The following is a 25,457-nucleotide window of genomic DNA, read 5'->3' as shown; positions in this document are numbered from 1 at the left end:
ATTTAATCTGAGAGCAGCATTATGTAGGAGCTGAAAGTCTCATTCCAGGGATGTGCCACTTACTAGACTATGTGCTGTAGTTTCAATACAATCAATGATTTATCTTTATCAATCAAGTGATTGATAAAGTGATTTATCAATCAAATTATCACTACAGAGCTACTTTTCATGTGCAGGGCAGCGAGGCTAGTCTGTAAACCCTCATGAAGCAGGAGTGAAACGACGTTGGAGTGGTGTGAAGGGGTTGTGGTATGTCCCTAATTTGCTATATGGCCTCTTATACATGCACTGCACTTTTGTATGCCAATGCCTAATATGCAATTCAATGCACTGCACTCCTGATGCTTGGAGTAACATTTGAATCTTGCCACTGTATCATTGATAATAACACATCTTATTGATTCACTTTATGATTATATTGAATAGTGCTTCAATGCATGGTGCGGGATTCAGTGCATTGGACACTTAGATTTTGCATTATATCAAATATATTGTATTCCTCATACTTTGGATGAATTGTTACAAATTAATATTTACTATATGGCCGATTTGGTAACATCTTTTATATTTGTCTAGTGCATCAATTTATATTCGGGTTTTTGCAATATAATAATAAATTATCTGTAAATTGATCTGGGACATACCCATCCCCCTCTCATTTTTATACATATATTTTAAATGCCCTAGTGTTTGTTTGTGTGTATATTTTTATTTTCTCTAATAAAGATTATACTGTATAATAAATACCCATTTGTGAGTGCTTTTGAAAGTTTTCTGTTCATAAAGGTATTCTAGGGCATGTACCCTTTAACATTTGGTATTTCCTTCTGTAATAGGATTCTCTAGTCTGTAAACCCGTCCCCATCAGTGATTAGCAGCTTGCTGACAATTCAGTGTACACAGGAAGCTGCCAGTCAGGAGTGTGGGCTGGCAATACACAGCCCAGAAAACAGGGATTCTATCAAAACTGCACAAGCACTCCAGTAAGCGATAGATTGCTGGATACAGGCTCTCTGTCTCTACATTATGCTGCTATAAGATTCCATAGCAAAAACCTGCTGACAGATTCCATTTAAGAGTCAAATCGACTCAGAATGCGTCAGAAAACTCCTTTGTACTTTCTATATTTCAATGGATTTACAATAAAGATTATTGGATTTTAAACCGCCATGTGCTGGACTTCAAACTTCACTAGGAAACAATTTTGAACATAACTTTTGTTGACTTCGAATTTTCTGTTGATTTAGACTAAAATAGGCATGCTGATTTCAAAAGTGCAGTTAGTTTTCTTCTATCACATCAAGTTTTTTTCTCTACAGCTTATCTTAATGCGATTACTCTAGGCTGGATCAAGGGTAGCACTACTACTCTCCTATTGGCCGAGAGCGAACCGCCTTCGAGTGGGGAGGGATGGAGAAGGACGTTGGCGACCGGAAACTGGTTATTTGTTTAGGCTATTTAGTTACACGTGAGACAGTGTGGCGAGAGGTGGTATGCTGCTCTATATAGTGAAACAAATTCCGAAAGTCTGTATGCAAGGGGTTAGCAGAATTTATACACTTATTTCCTTTCTTTCAGATCATGTCTGTCTGTGCTATTTCTCATCAGGTGCCTAAACGGCCCTTATTCCTTTTGTTATAGCTGTGGCAGTTTCACGATTTCCAGTCAAAGGACAAATATCAATGCATTTGTCAAGCCTATTTTGCATATTTCAAAGGTAAACTTAGTGTTCAAGATAAGTCTTGGGCCCCTCACAAGGTGTGCAAGCCGTGTGTCGAGAGCTTACGGATGTGGATGAAGGGAACACATGATAAGATGCCATCTGATGTATCTATAGTTTGGCGACAACCAAGAGATTATTCCAAGGACTGTTACTATTGTAAAGTGAAAACTTCAGGATACAACAAGAAAAATAAATATAAAATAGAGTATCCTAGTCTGCCATCAGCTATACGTCCAGTGCCTCATTCAGTTGAAATCTCAGTGTCCGTTTTCCTTGAACTATCCTCTTTTCAAGAAAAGCATTATGGTGAAGAACAAAGTGACAGCAATGATGAAGATTTTGATATTAAAGATGTCTCTGTTTGATCAGTATGAGTTGAATGATTTGGCACGAGAGTTGGCACTATTAAAAAAGGCTTCAAAATTCCTAGCATCAAGACTGCATGAAAAAAACTTGCTTGAAAAAGGAGCAAAGGTATACTACTTTCGATCCAGAGGAAGAGCATTTCTGCAATACTTTAGAAGTGACAGTGGATTTGTGTATTGCCATAACATACATGGTTTAATTGAGGATTTGGATTTTCCAATCTATAACTCAAATGAATGGTGACTGTTCATTGATAGCTCAAACGGAGCTTAAAGTGTGTCCTCCACAATGGCAATTTAATTGGTGCAGTCCCAATTGACTTTTTAGTTTCTCTGTGTGAAGAATACTGAGACATAAAGAGAGTAATTGAGTTATTGCAATATCACAAACTCAATTGGATCTTCTTTGTTGACCTTAAAATGGTATGCTTACTTCTTGGTCAGCAAAGCTGATACACCAAGTATTCTTATTTTCTATGCATGTGGGACAGCAGAGCTCATGAAAAGCATTGGGTGGAGGGGAATTGGAATCTGACCTCAAACCAAACATTCTACATGAGCCACTTGTTGATAGAACATTATATTCCCATCTCTGCACATGAAACGGGGTCTCTTTGTTAACTGAAGGAGACTGTTTCAAGTACCTCATTTTGGCATTTCTTAGCCTGTCATTTAAAAACAAAGGTTGGTGTGTTTGATGGTCCACAGGTTCAGCAGATCATCAAAGGCGAACATTTCATCGGGACTTTATCAGAACTCCAAGAGAATGCTTAATTACCATTCAAAGACCTTGTCAAGGACTTTCTTGGAAACAAACAATTGCACGAAATTGTCCATAAACTCTTGGAGAGCTACAAAATGCTTGGTTGCAACATAAGCATCAAGCTGCATTTTCTGCATAACCGCCTTGCTAACTTCACTGAAAACCTTGGTGCAGTCAGTGATGAGCAATGTGAATGATTCCACCAAGATTTGAAGGTCGTGGAGGGATGGTATCAGGGTAGATGGGATTTACATATGATGGTTGACTATTGTTGGAGCATCAGATGAGATTGTTCACAGATTGAACACTCCAGGAAAAGCTATAAGCATACATTTTTACCTTATCTAATACCTAACTTTACTACTTGCACACAATTTGACTTACAGTAACAATATATCCATTGTATGAACAAAATAGTTTTAAATAAACATTACATTCGGGTTATTATTTGCATTATTTTCCATTGTGCAGTCATGGCCGAAAGTGTTGGCACCCTTGAAATTATTCCAGAAAATTAAGTATTTCTCCCAGAAAATTATAGCAGTTACACGTTTTGTTATACACATATTTATTCCCTTTTGTGTGTATTGGAACAGCACGAAAAAACAGAGAAAAAGGGCAAATTTGACATACCATATTTTGCGGATTATAAGATGCACCAGATTATAAGATGCACCGCAAATTTTGGGGTGGAAAATAGGAAAAAAATAATTTTAAATAAAATGGTGCACCTTATAATTCGTTTTAATGGTAGCTTACCTGGGGGTTGGCAGTGGTGGAGCGGGGTCACAGTAGCCATGGTCACGGCTTCAGGAGGTTGTCGGTGGCAGCAGGAGTGGGGCGATGCTGGGAGCCCCATCCTCTCAGAAGGGTCGCTGATTTAGGAGAACTGCGGCGGCAGCAGGAGGATACTGCAGGCCCCATCCTCTCAAAAGATGTCGGCGGTGAGCGGAGGTCACCCCTCCCGTACATATTCCTGCAGTGGGCTTCGGAAAAATGTCTGCCGGAGGCACATGCACAGATCAAGATCTTGAGAGACATGTCATTTGAGGGGAGTCTCAAACAAGACATCACAGGAGACTGGGGCTGCAATCACTTCTCTGCGGCATCTATCGCCTCCTCCTAGAACAGGACGTCATCAGGGGGCACCACTGCAGTTACTTATTACAGTTTCTTATTGCGCCACCCTCTGAAAATGTCTTGGATCCATGGTCATGGTGATAGAATCTGTGGGAGATTTCAGAATAGCGCCTGCACTCTGCTTCTATCTCAGCCGCTGCACCTTTCAACTGTGAAAGAAGATGTCATGAGGCGGAGATAGAAGTAGTGAGTGACACTAGGGCCGCCCCACTGTTTCGAGCAATGCCCTCAAATGAATCATTATCAGGGGGCGGTGATAGAAGCAGTGTGAGTGACACCAGCTCTGCCCACCATTTTCTAGCACCGCCTTCAAACGAATCGTCATTGGAAGCTGTGCTGTTGTCACTCTCTGATTCTATCACCACCTCCTGATGATGATTAGTTTGAGGATGGTGCTAGAAGTTGTGAGGCTATGCTGGTGTCACTCACTACTTCTATCTCTGCAGCTGGGGCAGCTGGAGACTAACTGAAGGCCCCAATCACCTCTATCTAGATCCTTCTATAAAGCCCAGCCAATGGTTTGGATTAATAGGAAATCATTATTTTTACTATATCATTCTAAAGCATTGCAGTAGTATAAGTGATCGAGTTCCCTAGGGAGACTGTGAAAAATATGTAAAAAGTAGTTAAACAATTCTTTAATAAAATGATTTAAATTTTTGAAAAAATATGAAAACATAATCACCCCCTTTTCCAAAGTTCCACATTTTTAAAGGGAGTAAAATAAATAAAAACCTATAAGAATTTTGTATTATGATAATCATACTGCTCATAATCATCTGCGAGAAAAACGGACAAGTGTAATCCGATAAAAAAATCGGATTGCACTCGGACCACTGTTAATCAATGAGTGACATCTCATCTGCGATTTTTTTCTCAGCTGATCTGGCTGAGAAAAAAATCGCAGCATGATGCGTATTGCCGCATATTTCAGACAAGACTCGCCAATGCAAGTCAATGGGTGAACGAAAAAAATTGCACGGCACTCGGACCATGCGAGTGCCATCCTATTTTCATGCACCCGTCTCTTTTAAAACCGGCAATTCATCAGCCCCATACAGTTATAATACATCGGTACCCAACAATTTAGAATAGAGAGAATCGAACAAAACACATAGAAAGATGTCAGTCACATACATAATTAGTACAGTGACAGTGTTGGTTACTGTACTTGTCATTTATTGTTAAAATAAAGAATTTATTTAAAAAAAAATTGGCGTGGGGTTCCCCGTAATTTTATAGTCTAGCAGAGGTTAAGCAGACAGCTGGGGCAGATGTTTGAAGCCTGGGAAGGGGGTAATACCCACGGAGCTTCCCAGGCTACTAATATCAGCGCCCAGCTGAACACTTAGCCTTTACTAGCTATTAAAATGGTGGACCCCAAAAAACAAACATCAAACATCTGCCCCAGCTGTCTGCTTAACCTCTGCTAGACTATAAAATTACGGGGGACCCCACGCCAATTTTTTTTTAATAAATTCTTTATTTTAACAATAAATGACAAATACAGTAAGCATGGGGACATCACCTCCCCATGCTTCTCCACTCCTGAGCTGTTATCAGTCCAGTAAAATTACCAGCCTCTGGCCCCCACCATCAGATGCTTCAAGAGCGGTTCTCCTAATCATGACTCTCACTTTCCAGAGCTATGTGCTTGTTCAAATGAACTGTTAGCTCTATATGAAAATATAATAATACCAGTGTAGACTCAAAACCAACACTGAGAGACCGTTAATGTGTTGTAGCAGGACGAAGCTTGTCAAACAGAACTATCATTCAAGGAAGAGTGCCCACCTTTCAAAGCAGCCAGGCAGTGAGTAGAATGCATAGCCCTGAGCTGCTCAAGAGACACTTGAGCAAAAGTTTAACACTTTTAGGCTAAGTGCCCACGATGCAGAAGTGCTCCTGATTTTTACTGAGCGTTTCTGCATCTCCCTGGCAGAAAAAACGCATGTGGATTTTACATGCGTTTTTCCTGCCTGGGACAAGCGTAATTGAAGCGTTTTGCACATGCGATTTCTCATGCGGGTTGTCAAGCGCTTTCCGCTTTAACATCACTTGGAAAAGTGCTTGACAACTTGGTCACACTATATAAATCCATGCAACCGGCATGGATTTATATAGTGTGACCGTAAAAGAATGGTAAAAAATAAAAAATAAATATTATACTTACCTTCTGATGGCCCCCGGTGTCCTTATCCGATACATCCTGGCTCCCCAGTGGCTCGCCGTGGTGTAAAAGGACCTGCCATGACGTCATTTAGTCATGTGACGGGTCACGCGACCGCCGACGTCAGCGGTTGCGTGACCCGTCACATGACTAAATGACGTCATGGCAGGTCCTTTTAGACCAGGGGTCTCAAACACGCGGCCCGCAGGCCGCATGCGGCCCCTGAGGCTGCTTTATGCGGCCCGCAGGCACAGACCCCTTGACGATCCCGACCTGGTCCAGGAGGAGCCGCCGACAGCAGCGCTGAATTGCCACACAGAGACTGTTTCCCAGCACTGCATTTCCAATGCCAGCCGCTGGCCAATCAGAGGCCAGCAGCTGATATCTGCGTGTCGGCGCAGCGAGTATGACGTCATTGCCATATGCAGATGTCAGCTGCTGGCCTCTGATTGGCCGGCGGCTGGCATTGGAAATGCAGTGCTGGGAGACGGTCTCTGTGCGGCAATGCAGCGCTGCTGTCGGCGGCTCCTCCTGGACCAGGTCGGGATCGTCAAGGGGTCGGACTCTGTGGTGCCTGCGGGCCACATCTGCAGGAAGGACGCCGAGGGAACGGAGGACAGGTGAGAATCATCTTTTTTTTTTTCTATTTTTATGTGTGTGAAGAACAGCACAGGGGGCACAGAGCCACAACATGGGGACCGGGATGGGGCACAGAGCCACAAGAGGGGACCTGGATGGGGCACATAGCCACAGGATGGGGACCTGGATGGGGCACAGAGCCTCAAGATGTGGACCTGGATGGGGCACATAGCCTCAAGATGTGGACCTGGATGGGGCACATAGCCACAAGATGGGGACCAGAGCCACAACATGGGGACCTGGATGGGGCACATAGCCACAAGATGGGGACCTGGATGGGGCACATAGCCACAAGATGGGGACCTGGATGGGGCACATAGCCACAAGATGTGGACCTGGATGGGGCACATAGCCACAAGATGGGGACCTGGATGGGGCACATAGCCACAAGATGGGGACCAGAGCCACAACATGGGGACCTGGATGGGGCACATAGCCACAAGATGGGGACCAGAGCCACAAGATGGGGACCTGGATGGGGCACATAGCCACAAGATGGGGACCTGGATGGGGCACATAGCCACAAGATGGGGACCTGGATGGGGCACATAGCCACAAGATGGGGACCTGGATGGGGAACATTGCCACAGGATGGGGACCTGGATGGGGCACATAGCCCCAAGATGGGGACCTGGATGAGGCACATTAGTGCAAGATGGGCGCCAGGATGGGGAACGTTGCCACAGGATGGGGACCTGGATGGGGCACATAGCCACAAGATGGGGACCTGGATGGGGCACAGAGCCACAAGATGGGGACCTGGATGGGGCACAGAGCCACAAGATGGGGACCTGGATGGGGCACAGAGCCACAAGATGGGGACCTGGATGGGGCACAGAGCCACAAGATGGGGACCAGAGCCACAAGATGGGGACCTGGATGGGGAACATTGCCACAGGATGGGGACCTGGATGGGGCACATAGCCCCAAGATGGGGACCTGGATGAGGCACATTAGTACAAGATGGGCGCCAGGATGTGGAACGTTGCCACAGGATGGGGACCTGGATGGGGCACATAGCCACAGGATGGGGACCTGGATGGGGCACATTAGTACAAGATGGGGACTTGGATGGGGAACATTACTACAAGATGTTTTCCATTATTACTATATGATGCTAATTGTAAGACAATATTACTGTATGTGGCCAATTGGGGGAAATAAAATTGTAAAAAAAATAAAATAAAGCATGAAAAAATATTGGGCACTAAAAATGCTGTTTTATATGTAAACTAAAGTAAACACAAAAAAGTGCACGTTTATTATCGCCACATCCATAACGACCCAAGCCATAAAAAAATAAACACGGCAAAAATGTTCAAAAGGTGTATACAAAAAAAATGGTATCACTAAAAATGTCACATTGAACAAAGAATGCGGCCCCCCAAATTCAAATTTTTTCCATGTGCGGCCCATATACCCAGCCGAGTTTGAGACCCCTGTTTTAGACCATCGCGAGCTGCCAGGAAGCCAAGACGGATCGCTGAGCAGACTGGGGGCCATCAGAAGGTAAGTATAATGTATTTTTTGTATTCTAATTTTTTTTTTTTTACAGGTACTATGGTACCTGGGTCTGAAGGAGAGTCTCCTCTTCTCCAGACCCGGGTACCATCCGCACATTGAATCGCTTAATATCCGCTTGTGCACATGCAGTGATGCGGATATTAAGCGATTCAATGCAAGTCAATGGCGGTGAAAACGCCGCAATTCCGCGAAATAATTGGTAGTGCTGCGGATTTTTCCGCAATGATAATCCGCAGCGGAAACTTCCGCAGCATGTGCACAGCACATGCAGATTATCATTGGAGAACATGGCAGGCCTTCTACCATGCGTTTTTTAAGCATTTCTGCAGCGGAATTGCCACTGCAGAAACGCTTAAAAAAGCATCGTGGGCACACAGCCTTAAAGTTTAACACGTGAGTTAAACTTTATGTCCAATGGAAATAAAATCTTCACAATGATCGTAGATCCTGATGTGCCATGTGTATCATGCAGCCCTTTCCTTCAAAACAGGTTATCTTGTACCTGTCTTACACAGCACAAAAACACTTGAATCAGAGCCAACTAAGTTCTTTTCCTCTTTAGACACCAAGGTAGCTTACACTACCCTCTTTTGCTATACTATTTGATTTATTCTATCTACTTTCTGTCTATCTGTTCCTGGCGCTGAAATCAGCAGGGAGGAAGTAAAGAGCTACTGTAAGTCAAATAGTTTCCTACTTTACCTCATATTAAAATTGATGCAGTTTTAGCCTGCAAATAAATTAAGCCAATACACTTATTTTCATTTTAGATTCAAAACTTATAAACTGAGGTGCATATTTTAAAAAAGTTTTAAGTAGATTGCTGGAGGTTTGTTTTTATGTAGAAAAAAATACTCTAAATGTATTAAATAATGGTCTTCTATTTTTCCACAAAATGTATCCCTCTTTGGTCATAGTATCTTAATATTTCTTGGTTAAGCTTTCAATTATACAAATGTGCCCACTGTTTTTCATAATGTTGTTTTAAAGACTAATTTTTTTTTTAAACATTGATTTTCCTAATTTTGCTAGCAGTTTTATGTCATACACAAAGTAAAATGCTGCTGTAAAAAAAAACACACTTTAAATATGATCATCCTTTAAAACATCGTAAATTACTCAAATTCAATATATTTTATTCTCTGTAAAGAAATGAGTACAACTTTAAGCTCACAATTAGAGGACACTGTACAAGAACCATATTACTTGTCTATGATAGTTGAAGTGCTGATTAATTTTAGTGCTATACCCTAATCACACACCATAAACTAAACATAATGCACCTATTACACTGTATCTAAAGGTAGCGTCATCTTACATGTATGGATAAGTTTACCAAGTTTATTGGACAATTTTGTTTTAAATAATTCTTTTCCAAGTTTATATTTTCTTTAGTTTAATAATAGCATGGCTTGATGTCCATAGAAACATGACATGCTAGCAAATAGTTACAGCGCCTTTTGCACTTTAGCTCTTTGACTTGCTCCATACTTATTTGCTAGCATTAAAGTATATATAATGTATAATTACATTTTACGTTTGACACAGCCATTATGACGTTCAACCAACACAGCCATTTCTCCACAGTGATTGGAAGTGAAAAATAACACACAGCTATGAAACAAATTGTCCTTCCGAGATCTGCTGGCAATTCTGATGGAGCAACACAGCTCCGTCATAACCAGTACCACCAATTTACTTCCCACCACACTAAGGGTTCTACTCAAATAGCTCACCATTTTATAACTGAGATAAAACAAATCTACATAAGTTGAGTAAGTTTCTAAATATTGTAGGTAGTATTACTTATTAGATACAGATCTTGTGTTGCAGCCTGTATTAGAGTGCAGAGCTGCATTCATTATTCTGAATTCTATTATTCTCAAAGCTCTTAGCTTTCCCTGCTGGCTCATTGTCTACAGAAATCTTCAACTAGAAATTTATATATTGAGAAGTGTATAGTAATAAACCATTCCTCTGCATTATAGGAGCTCAGCTAAGCAGTAAAGATTAGTCAAACATCAAAATTGCTGATTGTTTCCATTGAGGCCACGTTCACACGTTCGGTATTTGGTCAGTATTTTATATCAGTACTTATCCAAAACTAGGAGTGGGTGAAAAATGCAGAAGTGGTGACGTGTTTCTATTATACTTTTCCTTTCACTGTTCTAATTCTGATTTCCAAATACTGATGTAAAATACTGACTAAATACTGAACGTGTAAATGTGGCCTTACGGAAAGTGGCTCTTGGACATATTACAGGTGTAACTTGGGATTAGAGATGAGCGAACCCGAACTTAAAAGTTCGGGGTTCGTACCGGTGCTAATTGCCGAACACAGATTTCTCCTGGAAGTCCATTGCAATGTTCACAGTTCCGGGAAAGTCCGAGAGGAGAGAGAGAATTTTTCAGATCAAAAGTTTGGGTCCCCATTGTTTTCAATGAGGTTCGGGTTCTAGTTCAAATTCGGGTACAGTTCTGGTACCCGAACCAAACTTTGCAATAAAGTTTGGGTCAGATACCAGAACCCGAACTTCCACGGGTCCACTCATCCCTACTAGGGACCTGTAAAATGTAAGTAATACGGTGTATTAATAATGCTGCTATATTTTATAGATATTTTATTTATTTATAAGATGTGACTGGTGCTCGCATGTGAACATACACTTTAAATGGACAGTTTTAACGCCTGTGGCTTGTTTAATGTGCAGGTAAGAGATTGCTGTAGGTGAGATTATAGGGAGTCTGGAATAGATGTCTCTGGTGATTATAGTGACTTGGTCCAACATTATCTCTGTCACATTAGATGCATTGTAACGCATCCATCAATCCTATTATACATGTCCTTTGCTTATAATTCTTTTAGGGCTGTTTTCTCGTCGGGATTCTGCGTTTTACTATAGAAGGTCAACAATGTTCATGACAAAACACTATTTTTATGTACATCTCCAGATAACTGGGCTTTTAAAGGTACTTGACAGTCATCCCCTGGATTTGTAGGGCCAAACAGCACAGGCTACATCATGTGGCAAATTACAGTCTAATAGCATGCACATCAATATGATGGCTATTTTTGACAAAAGTTCTCCACAATAATTGTGTCCTTCAGTCTTATTCCTTAGTAATAAATCTGCCAGTAGTCAGTCTTCTGTATCAGTGTATGTTCTTTAGGTTGGTCTTCCAGGTTAGATATCACTAGATTTATACATATCTGATAGAAGCCGTGTGATAGGAACATTGCCAATAGTTTTCTTAAAAAAAACTTCCTCTATCGTGGATGGGCTTATGGACCGTAAAGCTGGTAGGAGCAGGAGAAGTTTCCCGAACCGGCAGGGCTGTGTAGGATACCTGGGAAACACAATGCAAAGAGTACAAAAGCTGTTTAACTAGGGGATAAATATATATAATAGATTAACTTTACATGATTTTTTTTAAATAAAAAATATGTATGTACATTATTACTGAACATATTATTTTATCTTGAAGAGGATCTTTTCGCATAAGTCAAAATACAATGATTTCAGATATATACATTTAGTCTGGAGTCACACTAGCGTATAAAAAATCTGTCCGATGTTGATCCAGAAAAGTAGGGTGAGTGTCATGCTAGTACAATGCGATTTTTCTCAACTAGCATCCGTATCACATCCTGTAATTCTCTATGTAATTTAAAGCTAGTTTACAAACTAATAAAGCAATCTTATATACAGATATAGATAGATAGATAGATAGATAGATAGATAGATGACATGGGGTCCCCCCTATTTTAAATAACCATCAAAGGCTAAGCAGACAGTTGTGGGCTGATCTTAATAGGCTGGGAAGGGGCTATGGATATTGGCCCCCTCCCAGACTAATAACACCCGCCCTCAGCCTCCCCAGAAATGGCGCATCCATTAGATGTGCCAATTCTGGCGCTTAGCCTCGCCTCTTCCCGATTTCCCTGTGGTGCGTTGGCAATCGGGGTAATGGTTTTGGGGTTGATGTCAGCTGTGTAATGTCCACTGACCGCAAGCCCAGTGGTTAGTAAGAGAGGTTGTCTATCAGACATCCCCATTACTAACCCCATAGTCAAAAGAAAAAAACACACACAGAAAAGTTCTTTAAGGCTATGTGCCCACGATGCAGAAATGCTGCATATTTTTAACGCTTCTCACTGGCAGGAAAAACGCATGCGTTTTTTACATGCGTTTTTCCTGCCAGGTAGAAGCGTTTGTCAAGCGTCTTTGCATTCATTTCTGCATGCGGGTTATCAAGCGCTTTTCCAAGCGATTTTAGCATCACTTGGAAAAGTGCTTGACAACTTGTTCACACTATATAAATCCATGCAATGGATTTATAGTAGTGTGACCAAGTTAGTTAAAAAAAAAGAATAAGAATGGTAAAAAATAAAAAAAAAAAGATTATACTCTCCTTCCAATGTCCTCACGGTGTTTTATCCGCTCCATCCGGTCTCTTGCAATGCTCGCGCTGTTGTGAAGGACCTGCGGTGACGTCATTGAGTTATGTGATGGGTCACATGACTCAATGACGTCATGGCAGGTCCTTCACAAAACCGCGACCCATACAGCAGACCAGACGGAGGGGAGAAAACACCGGGAGGACATCAGAAGGTAAGTATAATCTTTATTTTTTATTTTAAATTCTTTTTTTTACAGTTTCTATGGTACCCGGGTCTGGAGGAGAGTCTCCTCTCCTCCAGACCTGGGTACCATCCGCACATAGAAACGCATATCATCCGTGTGTACAAATGTACTGAGACGGATAATATGCGTTTCAATGCAAGTCAATGGCGGCGATTACGCTGCGTGTCCACAAAATTAATGTACATGCTGCGGATTTTTGAGTGCAGCATAAACGCTGCGGAAAAATCCGCAGCATGAGCACTGATATTGCGGCTTGTCATTGGGGACCATGGGGGGCGGATTACCAAGCGTTTCCCAACGTCAACAGCTGTGACGTCCCTCCTCAGACCACGGAGTCGATTAAGCCGCCGTGTGTTCGTGGTCAAAACTGGCGAGGCCCCTAGTCACACCCCTCCATGCACTCCTCTGTTCGTGGCCCAGTGGGACCACTAACCACGCTCACGCCAGTCAGTCCAGGCGTGAGCATAACACATACCCGGATTGGGGGATGAGGTGGGCCACACATACCAGGATTGGGGATGAGGTGGCTATGCATACCAGGATTGGGGGATGAGGGGTGCCATACATACCAGGATTGGGGGGATGAGGGGTGCCATATGTACCAGAATTGGGGAAATATACCAGTAGCTGTTGCATTTCCCTAGGCTTATACTCGAGTCAATACATTTTCCCAGTATTTTGTGGTAAAATTAGGGGCCTCAGTTTATACTCGGGTCGGCTTATTTAAAATATACGGTATTTTAAAATCAGTGAGTACAAGGTGCCCATAATACTGCAGGACTGTAGGGTGCATTATACTATATGGGGGCTGCATTTTACCCTATGGGGTGTGTAATATACTGTATGGAGAACTATGGGGATTGCATTATATTCTATGGAGGACAATGGGAAGTTCATTATACTGTATGGAGGATTATGGGGGGCGCAATATACTATATGGAGGATTATGGGGGGTGCATTTTACTATATGGAGGATTATGGGGGGCGCATTATACTATATGGAGGATTAGGGATGGCGTATTATATTATATGGAAGGCTATGTGGGGCCATTATAATATTTTGAGGGCTACGTGGGGGGCCATTATACTGTATGAAAGCAATCATACGGTGTGAAGGTTTGTGTGGGGTCCATCATACTGTTTGGAAGGCTGTGCAGGGGCCATTATACTGTTTGGAGGGCTAGTGAAGGCCATTATACTGTATGTAGGTCCATTATACCGTATGGAGAGCTATGTGGGAGTCACAGTTGGGGGATGATACTGTATTGTGGTCACCATACTTTGCCTTGGGAGTTGAGGTGGGGTAGAGTAGGGTCATTATTCAGCGCATGTGGAGGAATGCACTATGAGGGTATCACACTTTTGTTTGCATAATACTTTATGGGGGCAATGAAAGAGGAATCTAGGACTTCAGCCGGAGGAAAATTACTAAGTAAAGGCAGGAAAGTTGTGAGATCTGCTCTTCTGTGACACAGAAAAATATTTATTTATTTTTTGTGGTGGGGGGGGGCAATTAGAGCTTCTGCTATGGGGCCCCATGATTTCTATGTACGCCCCTGCTTGTACTATATACTTCCGTATTCTATTGCAATATATAGTGATATTAACAATCTTGTATGAAGCTCAAGTAGTGGCTGGGCTTTATAGAAGTACAAAGAGCCAGCGATGAGGGCTTTCAGCAGGCCCACAACTGCCATGGTAACCCATCAGCCATCAAAGTGATGAACCCCTTCAGGGTTGCATCACTTAAAAAAAGCATTCCCATCAAAGTTTTTATCCTGTTAATATATTGCAATCATCTTATTATATAGCACTGTGTACTTACAATTGCTCATTTTGTCTTTCTACCCAGCTAATTCTTCTCTTTTCCAGCACGTAATTAAAATCTGACTAGTTGAATCCTTCTCTGCTCTATGTAGAAAAAGGAAGTCTCTTTCCCCTGCATGAGTCATCCCCCTGTTCAACTTTTGACCCAGCTGCTCTGCTCCTCCCCTCTGCCAGGGACCGTTGCAGTAACTTATCACTCATGCAGGAAAAAGAGATTTCCTGTCTCTACATAGAGCTTAAAAGAATTCAGCTAGTCAATTTTTCAATCATGTGATGTCATAGACCTAATGAAAAAGTGGAGAATTAACTGGGTAGAAGGGCAGAATAAGCAATTGTAAGTACACAGTGCTATATAATATGATGAGTGCAATATATTAAAAGGCTAAAAATGTTGATGGGAGGAGTGCTTCTTTAAATGCCATGTCAGAGACTGACAGCAGCATTTAAGCAGTTAAACAACACTAATTGGACCTAAGTCCAATCACTGCTGTTAGAGTGACAGCTGGCACCGGCTGTATACAGTGTGACTCAGCGTCTGTACATATATATGATGAATGGTGGGAAGGGGTTAAAGAACGGTAATTAAGAATAAACCTTAAATGTCTAATAAAAAAAATGTACTAAATCAAGTTTTTTCTTAAATGTATTTTTTAAAATATTTTCTTTTTTTTAATAATACTATTATCATAAAAAATAAATAAATCTTGCAATTTTCACACCGGCCACTGAGCCTAATTTTAGATTTATATTGTGTTTCCTGTTCTTTACAAGAGACTACTATCATGATAGACAGGATTGCAATGAAAGGTAACACCTCTATGTACATTACATAACATAGGATCCACTCTGCACAATAGGTGATGACACAGCTCACCTCCTCCCCCTCCCTTCACAATGACCTTTGCTCTGATCAGAATATGACTAGGAAACTCTTCTGTAGAAGTCATTGAATCAGTCAGTCAGTCTATTGTTGACATGCTGATGTCCATGTGGCCAATGATAAAAAGAAGTATGAGTCCAATATTAAGTCTAGTGACAAGTGTGAAAATTGCAATATTTCTGTTTGCTTACTTTTTTTAAGTGATGTGAAAAAAATGTAAAAAATATCAAAATTAAAAACCAAAATAGATTTAACAAAAAAACTGTTTTTTTATGTCATTTTTGGATGACCCATTTCCTTCAAGGTAATAATAATGTTTTGCAATTTTTCACATACTTTCTTTTGTAATTGATCAAAGTTTTTTTAAGATCTTATTGTTGTCCGACCTCTTTTTGAAACTGGCCTCATTACAAGGAAGCCTTGATACACTTAACAAGCAAAATAAAACATTTTATAGGAAAGTGTTATTGTCATAAAATCTTACATGCGTTTCGATAGCAGCTAAATGTTTAACATTATGAAGAAACATGAATTAGAAATGAATAAGCGCAGAATGTTGAGCGTATTTACAGTACATATGTGATAAAATGGTGTCGCATAGTAAGCATTTATTTTAAAGGGATTGTCTACTACTGGACATGCTGTAATTGAACGTGTCCGCTCTGATGGAATAGTGAAGGCTGCAGCCAATTAATGGCCACTGATTGACTGCAGCTGTCTTGAGATACATCAATGTCATGTGACTGCTTGGAAGCACAGTGCCAACATTGCTGGAATGCCATCGGTCGGGGAGGAAGGCAAGTCTTTTTTTTTTATATTTTACTATGGACAATTTTGCATTTCAGCAGGGGTTGTCCAGTAGTGCACAACCTCTTTTTAAGCTTGAAGGTTACTTAGTCACCTGGTATGTATGTAACTGTTGAGAGTGAGCTGAGCTTCGTCTTGCAAGGCTGCAATGGCTGCTGCATTCCTGAAACTTCTCAGTTCAGAGCCGCTGTGTGTAGGTACTGAAAGAATAACAGCTTATAAATATACAGTAACACAACAGGCAAACCAATAGGCAGAAATTATAGCAAAATGGCAATTAGTATTCTCCATACTATTTTGTTAATATACCAATTTATTTACGATCAAGGTCATGACACCACTGTATTAAATGAACTACTGTGCATCTTATCAAAGTGTTTTCTCATTCATCGGGTGATTGGCATCATGTTTATACAGGCTGATAATCAAAAACGAACGCTCATTTGCTGAATATAATAAGCTTGTGAAAAAAGACCCCTAAAGGGATTGTCCACCCCTGGTTAAATCTTTGGCAAGCACTGTATCGCGCTGCAGCTTGCTGAATCATAGTGGCATGCATTGCACACACTGTTAGGATTTGCCAGTTTCAGAGGTGATCACGTAACTGGATGTATGCGATTTGTAGACTTGGGGTCACTTGCCAACAAGTGTGTCAGCCACATCGCTCAATGTTCTATTGAGAGACGTGTCTGAAACTCTAGTTAGCTTGTGACTGTAAGTCTGCAAATTGCATACTTACGGTCAAGTGGTGACCTCTGCATTCGGCAAGTGGAGCCGAATCCTAACGTTGTGTGCATAATACACCATTAGGATTTGGCAAAGCAATGCAGGATTTCACCAGGTGTTGACAAACCCTTTAAGGCTGATATTTGGCAAATGAGCATTCATAAGAAGGGTCATTTCAGATTATAAGCCTCTATAAACATGCTGCCGGTCATCTGGTGGACGAGAAGATACTCTTTGATAACGTCCATAGGCGCTCATTTCATACAATATGTCGTCATGACTTTGATAGTAAATCATGATGTTAAAGTTGTTGTCCACTATTCGAGCTACTCCTTCTCAATCCCTATGTCTCCCTCTTGTAAAATAATAACACTTAGGCCACGGCCCCACTATCAGTATTTGGTCAGTATTCGGTCAGTATTTTTTCTCAGGAGTTGGAGCCAAAACCAGGTGAGGAACAATCAGAGAAAAGGTATAATAGAAACAAGTCACCAATTCTGCATTTATCACCCACTCCTGGTTTTGGCTCCCACTCCTGAGAAAAAATACTGACCGAATACTGATAGTGGGGCCGTGGTCTTATAGAAACAAGTCACCAATTCTGCATTTATCACCCACTCCTGGGTTTGGCTCCTACTCCTGATAAAAAATACTGACCGAACACTGATAGTGGAGCCGTGGCCTTATACTCACCTGGTGCCGGTGCCATTCCAGCTGTGTCGCCACTGACTCTCCTATTGAAATGTCATGCGATCCCTGCAGCCAATCAGAGCTGGCTTCATACTCCCCACCTTCAGACGAATCACATATATCCAGAAGAAGAGAGAGAGCAGCAGCTTTCTGCTATCACGCGATCCCCAGGAGAGCCAGTGCCGACACTGCTGGAACGGTAACGGCACTTGAGGTGGGTATAGGTGTTATTATTTTTCTAGAGGAAAACAGAGATTGAGAAGGGGTTGTCTGAGTAGTGGGCAACCTCTTTAAGATATCATCTGGGGTGGAAACCCCTTTAGGTTATGCATGGGCAAAGGTGTAACTTGAAACTCCTGGACCCTGATGCAAAATCTATATTTCGGTATCTCAACAATCACATGCCTTATGTATGCATGTGTCTTCTTTCACATAGAAAAGTGGCCTTTGGTTCTCCAGGGTCTAGATGTGAATGCAACCTTTACATCACCTATTGTTATGGCATTGAGGTAGATATTAAGATATATAGTTTTATACTTAAAATTGCTTTATAACAAAATCTAAGAAACAATTACATTTATAGCTTAGAAATTGCACACTATAAGTAAGAGATATTTGCACACAGCTTAGTTTGGATTAAAATCACCAGTAAAGTTACACAATATATTAAATATATTTATTTTTTGCTAATACTAAAATGGTTGGGTATAGAAAAATTCATTTTGATTCATTTACTTTTAATTAGACGTAATGTTAAAAATGTACAATTGTATTAAAAAATGCACATTTTCCATTTATTTAGATATGTGATCTAGTCATAAGCCATTAGTAACGTACCAGCCTTAAAAGTGACAATGCATTTGAGACAGGCAAACTCGGTTGCGTCTAGTCGAAGCTGCCGAAATCTCGCCACGACTTCCTGCAACGCCTGGATTTCAGCTATGATTTTATTCAGCTTCTGAGAATCAGTGTTATCGTTGTTCATTCCTGAAATCAAAACAGATCTAAATGTATAGTTTTCATACCTTTCATTTCTAATCCCCTGCAAATCTCTTCCACTTAGCATGTATCTGACAGCCTGGTATAAACTATTTCCACGTCGATTTTTATGAAAATGATAATAAAGTACTCCTTTGGATGATGATAACAAACACAGTGATTAGCATTTCAATGATGAAACAAGCAGTTATGAATACAACAAGACAACATTATTTGCATTTAAATATAGATTTATAAATGACAGGTAGGGTCTATTGTTCACATGGGATTTGTTATTCTTCACATGTTGTTCATATTCCCAGCAATGTATTTTAATGTTAATTTCTACAACAAAGTCATTAAATTGAGCCGTCCTTACCAGATACAGCCAGTAGCGTGGTAGCATCCACCGGGATGGCCCATTGTGCAATTCCCAGAACAAATAGCTCTCTCCACGCATCTTCCAGGAGCATCAGCTGCCAACAATATATGAATGATAGGTTTACAAGTACATCAGCCATGTATACTGCTCTTATTTCAGGTGCCCTTTGCTTGCTCTTTAGAACTCTTTATTACTGAATATTTTGCCTCAATTATGCTTCGTTAATGATTTTGAAGATCAGACAAGACTGTATCTATAATACTCCTCATCCATGCAAACTGAATTGTCTCTAAAGTACAAAATGTCTCATTTAAGGGAACAAATATTTAAGGAGAAAGAACAGCATAATCTATAGAAAGCTGATATAGGCTAAATAATATGTCGACTAATGAAATGTTAAAAGGGGGGATTTGGGAAGCTTCATATTAGAATATTTAGGCAATGTTCACATGCAGCATTTTTTTCTGCAGCCAAAAATGCTTTATTTGCAGTAAAAACACTGCATTCAAAACGGCTGTTTTTCAGTATTTTTACTGCGTTTTTGATACCTTTTTTTGCAACTTTTTTGGGGGTGTGGATTACATGTGTGCTCTGTCTACAGTACTTGTTTAATAAAATTATTTTTATTCACTAAAAACTGCACAAAATGTTTGTTTAGTTTTTTTTCCCACTTTCTATGGGTGAAAAAAAAGCTGCAAAAACTCTGGAAGAATTGACCTGCTGCAGGTTTAAAAAAATGCTGCAGTTCTCACAAAAAAAAAAGCGTGTGCATGAGATTTCTGAGTGATGGCACTGGGAAAAGCAGCTTTTAATTTGCATAAAAATGCAGCAAAAAACGCTGCATGTGAACATAGCCTTAGGATATACAAAGTCAAAATCAACAATGTTCAATTGTGGCTGAACATTAAAGGGAACCTGTCATGGAAAAACGCTATTAACCTGTAGATATGGGGTTAATCTGCAGGTTAATAGCGTTCCGAACCTGCCCAGCGCTGGCACCTAGACCTTCACAATAGAGAGAGAAAATTAACTTTATTCCCCCAGCAACATTCAGATTTCAGTCATGGGGGCGGATTCAGTCACCACTCTATGTATAGAGAATGGCGGCTGTAACCGAGCCCCCGGCACTGACTGACAGCTAGCTCAGTGTTATGGTCAGCTGTCAGTCAGTGGTCGGGGCGTGGTTACTGCCACTGCTCACTATACACAGAGTGGTGACTGAAACTGTGCCGATGCCAACCCCTTGAGTGAAACCCAAATGCTGCAGGGGGGAATAAACTTAATTTCTTCCCAGCAGCGGGGATCTACATGCGAGTATAGGGCAGGTTCAGAACACTATTAAACTGCAGATTAACCCCATGACTGCAGGTTGTTCATGTGATAGGTTCCCTTTAATGAAAAAAAAAGTCAATAAAAGTAAAATGTTGACCGTAGATATATAAAAGTGAATTTGATAATGTGCTAATGGATGATGATTTAGTTCCCAAAACTGTCACTAGGTGTTCTGCTGCCTATTAAAATCCAATCCACATTTCTTGATTGCACCATGAATTAAATTTTTTTTTCATTGAAACCAGCAACAAAACATAGAGAGATGGACGGCCTTAGAGCAAAGACACATTAACTAACCCCGACGTTTTTTGCATGATTTTTATTTACATTTGAAAATGTCATACTTTTTTTCACTACTGTAGATTTAGTGTTTTATTTTCCTTCAGTCAAAATCCATGGTATAGAAATAAATATAAAAAAGCGCATAAGAAGTGCGGCTCAGACATGGCGATGAGAATCATAATTTCTGTGTCATGTTACAATATATGATAAATTACTGTATATGCCGGGTTAATTAGATTGTTTACAGTACACTATCTTTATATTAGGTTTCAGCATACAAACAAGCTTCCTTTATCTAATTCTAGTTTAAAATGTAGCGTAATCTGAGTAAATTATAATTTAAAAGAAGTATATTAAAAATAAAGTAAAAAACAATAAAGAAAAAATGCAAACAAAAGAGAAGTATGTTTTACTTAGCACTTACCTGATCTTGTAAGGACAAAGTGGAGAATGCGGGTACGCTCTTCGCCCATTTAATGCTCATAAAAAGAAGCCGTGCTGCAGATTCACATACTGATTCCGTCGCCACCTCATAGAGGTAGAGGGGAGCGCCGTTCACTTCATGGGGATACTAGAAAAAGTTACTTCATTAGTTTAGTTTTAGGTAATTTATTGTGCTTGATTTCATTGAACATAAGTATTACTATATTAGTAATGTATATAATGCATAACAAACTGAATGAGATGTGATTTATTATTAGATTCAAATATTGCTTACTTTGTATTTTTATTATTATCATCTCTTTCAGTGAAACATTTTTTTTCTCTTGGTGCCATCATCCTCTATTAAAAGTGATCGTGCTGAATCTACAATAATCCATGCAGATTCATTGCGGTTTTTGTCTTTGGTTGCTAGGCCACCCCAACTGATTTATACTCATTAGTAGGTTTGAAGGACTCATTTATGAATACTTACAATGGGGAATTTGAGTTTCCATCAGAGTTTCCCTTTAAGTTTACATTATATCAATTAGTACTCTCAAAGGGCTTGTAGACTCCCCATGAGTTCAATAAAAGTGCGGGATCTCATCATTTTCAGGATCACTGTGACTGGATATCTATTGACAATTCTTTTATGTTTTCATATCTTAAAGGGGCTGTCCACTACTAGACAACTACTGCTTAATCACATAAGATAAAAACAATCAATACTGATTTACTGTAGTGGCGCCATTCCTGCATTGCCAGCGCTGCTATTCTCGGCTGGTCACGGGACATTGTAATGTCACATGACTGCTGCAGCCAATTAGCAGCATCACTGATCAACCAAAGCCCTTCAGGATTCTGTCAAAGCAACATCTACTCTAACAGAACAGTGGCCAATCAGTTTTTACTGCATTCCTTGTGCGGTAAAAATGACCTAGCGGTAAGATTCTTCAGGTCAGTATGATGCGGCAATACCGAAATGTTTTTTTTTTTTATTATTTCTTAATTGTTAGCTAAGGAAAAGGAGTGATTACATTTTCTCTAATTTTTTTTAAGGATTTTTTTTATTTGACATTGAATTTTTTACTCCAGGAAAGGGACTGCCTTGAACTTGCGATCCATACTGTAGATCGTACTATACTCTATATTCCCATATACACTTCAGTACTCCACAGGAGTACCAATGGGTCCTTCAACAGGGCCCTGGCTGCTATGGCAACACATTGGTACCCTGCGATTATGTCTTGAGGGGGTGCCTGAACAGACACCCAGGTGAAATTGCACCACTTAAATGACAATTTCAGAGATTTACATTGGCATTCAAAGTGTTAAACAGCTGTGAAAGGATCTAGCTCTGGTCGCTGTTAGAGGCAGATACCGGCTGTATTCCACAGTCAGCACCTGCCTCTGTGTGAAGTGGATTGAGGTCTTGAGTCCGTTCCAAGCATTGATACCTGCTGCATGACATAATGGTATATCATGTAGCGGGAAGGGTTAATGAAGACTATTTGCATATTTCCTTTATTTCATATTTTAGATGCAATAGAATAAATGGTTGACAGGAGTACTTCACCTTTAAGAGTTGCCAATTTAAAACCTAAATTGCTTTAGATTTTTTTTTGTATATTTTATATCATTTATGCTCATTCACACATTGCAGTTTTGATCATTTAGTGCCAAAGGCAAGAGTGGAGCCTGAAGGGTGGAAAAGTTTCAGTCGAAGCCAATAACTTTTTCAAAGATTCTGGCAAAAATAAAACTGCATGCAAAAAGTGAATAAAAAAGCAAAGTGTAAACTGGGTCAAAACTAAACTGTTTTCATGACTTTAAAGTCAATGCCCACAGAATGGATGTACAAGCCAAGTACAGGCGCTTCGTGCATCATGGTGTGACCAAATAGTTCAGTGCACTTTCCCACATACTTGTTTTCCGTCTATCTTCATACTTCTCTGGCTCTATAAAGCCAGGGCTTTCAATCCAAGAAAAAGAAGGGTGGAGATAGAGGGAAAACAAGTAGATGGGAAGGTGCACCTAAATGTTTGGCCACACCAATGGTACACTGAGCACCTGTACTTTAAAGGGAATGTCAGCACAGTGTTAAATGCACGCCACCTAAATTCACATAGGGGCGAGACCAATTACATGAATTTGTTGGTTTCCTGGGGGAACCGTTACTCAGGGCGACCATAGGCTGCAGCTTCTCTCAGGCACACGATAGATTCAGTTGCTGACCAGACACATCTGACAAGATTCTTCATAAACGGTAGAACAGTAACATTTAATGAGTGCAATGCAAATGTCTCTTTGAGCAACAGGCTCCAGTAATAACAGTACAGTCTTCTTTGCAGCACAGCAGTACACAGTCTATTATCCGGCAGCAAAGTGCAGCACAGTTTTAATGCATACACAACCACAAGCTTTTCCTTCACAAGGACTCAATAGTACACAGCATTCTTTATCCTGCATGTAGATGGGGGGGGGGGTGTGATGAGGGAGATGATCTCTATTACAGGCTTCCTTCCAGTCCTTATCTTCCTGGCCGATAATACTCCACACTGTTAGCTCAGAGAGTCTAACTGACCTTTGTTTAGCTTCTTTCATGACCTGAATTCTGTTCCCTTGCCTTCTGTGAGATACAGATCATAAGCCACATTTCTCTTCGGCTCCGGCCAGACTGTAAACAACTTCCCCACAATTCCCCTGGAGCTCTGTTAAAACACTCCCCTTCTCCTGTGTTTGTGTTACTTCTAATAGTTGCTGAATGCTTTTAAAGCAACAGCACTACTTCTGCATGTCACACTCTGCAACAGCACTACTTCTGCATGTCACAACAGAATGACTGTTCCAACCTAGTACAGGTGCTCGGTTCTTCATGACGGGGTCAATCAATTAAATACACCTTGCCACCTGCTTGGTTTCCATCTATATCTGCCCTTTTTTTTAGCTCTATGAAACCAGAGCTGTCAATCAAAGAAGAGAAGGTGGAGATTGAGGGAAAACAGGAAAGTGCATTTAAATGATTGGCACCCTCCGAGAAGCGCTGAGTGGAGGCACTTAGTTTGAACAGTCGTCCTGTGCTGACAGTCCCTTTAAGGTGGCTGTTGCCACTGATACAAAAGATGGATGCTGTCAGTTGATCTGAATAAGCAGAGAAAAAGCCATTACTAAAGTCACAGTTTAGCAGTTACATACTGCACAATGATAAGTCTTGATAAATGAAAATACACGCAATTAAAAGGTATGGGGAATTCACCACAAAAGGATTTTTTAAGTTAGTTTGGCTTAAGGCTGTGCTTTTGATATTTTCGCCAAATTTTTTTTAAGCAACAGTTGTGTGCAACAAAATTAACGACTTAGTAAAAACCTTGATAAATTCCTTACATAAAGTAATAAAATAAAGCCTGAAAGCAGTATGATCATCATATGGCAACAGTACAATAAAATGGCAGCTGTTTAGGATATTCGCGAACAGAAATTTCTCATTAAAGTGGTTATCCAGGACTTTGCTTATTTCTCCCTATGGGGTAAAGGAATTAAAGGCAGGTAGTTGCTAAGTACCTTCCTGTTCAGCCCTGCGCAGATCTCTGCCAGCTTAGAGGTAATGGACTGCTCCTGCCGACGACTCTATGACTTCCGGAGACGTCATGTCGACCGAGCAGCTGCTTCTCTTCCTCTCTGCTCTGTTGTCAGAGTGTTGCTGCTGATGTCATACTGATTGACTGCTGACACCATTCTGCCTAACTGTGTGGAGCCAGCTGTCAATCAGCATTATGTCCGCAGTGAAGTCTTGTCAACAGAGTAACCCGAAAAAGGAAGAGCTACTTTGTTGACGTGAGTTCAAATGAAGCAGCAAAATCATTGGCAGGAGCGGTCCGTGACTGCTCTGAGCTGGCAAAGATAGGTGCTGGGCAGACAGGCAGTTAGCAACTACCTGCCTGTAAGTTCTTAGTCCCATAGGGAAAAATAAGCAAAGTCCTGGATAACTCCTTTAATCAGGGGCATAATGACCGCGGTTGCAGAGATTGTGACCGCGACCGGGCCCGTGAAAGTGAGGGGCCCGCCGACGCCCGCACAAACTTCAACAGGATGTGCGTCTTTAGACGTACATTCAGCTGAAGTGAATGGCGGTGCACAGACCCATCTGTCCGTGTGCGGCG

The 25,457-nt window shown here is 40.9% G+C and overlaps 1 protein-coding gene across 1 annotated transcript in view; it reads right to left on the bottom strand.

The window, feature by feature from the left end:
- Positions 1-9,479: 9,479 nt before the first annotated feature.
- Positions 9,480-25,457, bottom strand: part of NR2E1 (nuclear receptor subfamily 2 group E member 1) — a 73,433-nt gene continuing 57,455 nt past the window's right edge. Inside the window, exons 5-9 of the mRNA XM_073673178.1 lie at positions 21,299-21,445; positions 19,258-19,354; positions 18,738-18,887; positions 16,579-16,684; positions 9,480-11,672 (exon numbers count right to left, since the gene is read on the bottom strand). Coding sequence (XP_073529279.1) covers positions 11,510-11,672; positions 16,579-16,684; positions 18,738-18,887; positions 19,258-19,354; positions 21,299-21,445 — 663 coding nt within the window. The 3' untranslated portion in view covers positions 9,480-11,509. The remainder of the gene's footprint in view (positions 11,673-16,578; positions 16,685-18,737; positions 18,888-19,257; positions 19,355-21,298; positions 21,446-25,457) is intronic.

Source organism: Phyllobates terribilis, unplaced genomic scaffold (assembly GCF_046119375.1).
Source record: "Phyllobates terribilis strain yellow unplaced genomic scaffold, ASM4611937v1 Scaffold_3__8_contigs__length_932513732, whole genome shotgun sequence".
Taxonomy (NCBI): domain Eukaryota; kingdom Metazoa; phylum Chordata; class Amphibia; order Anura; family Dendrobatidae; genus Phyllobates; species Phyllobates terribilis.
Note: the sequence above shows the minus strand (reverse complement) of the source record. Positions and strands in the feature narration are given on the sequence as shown.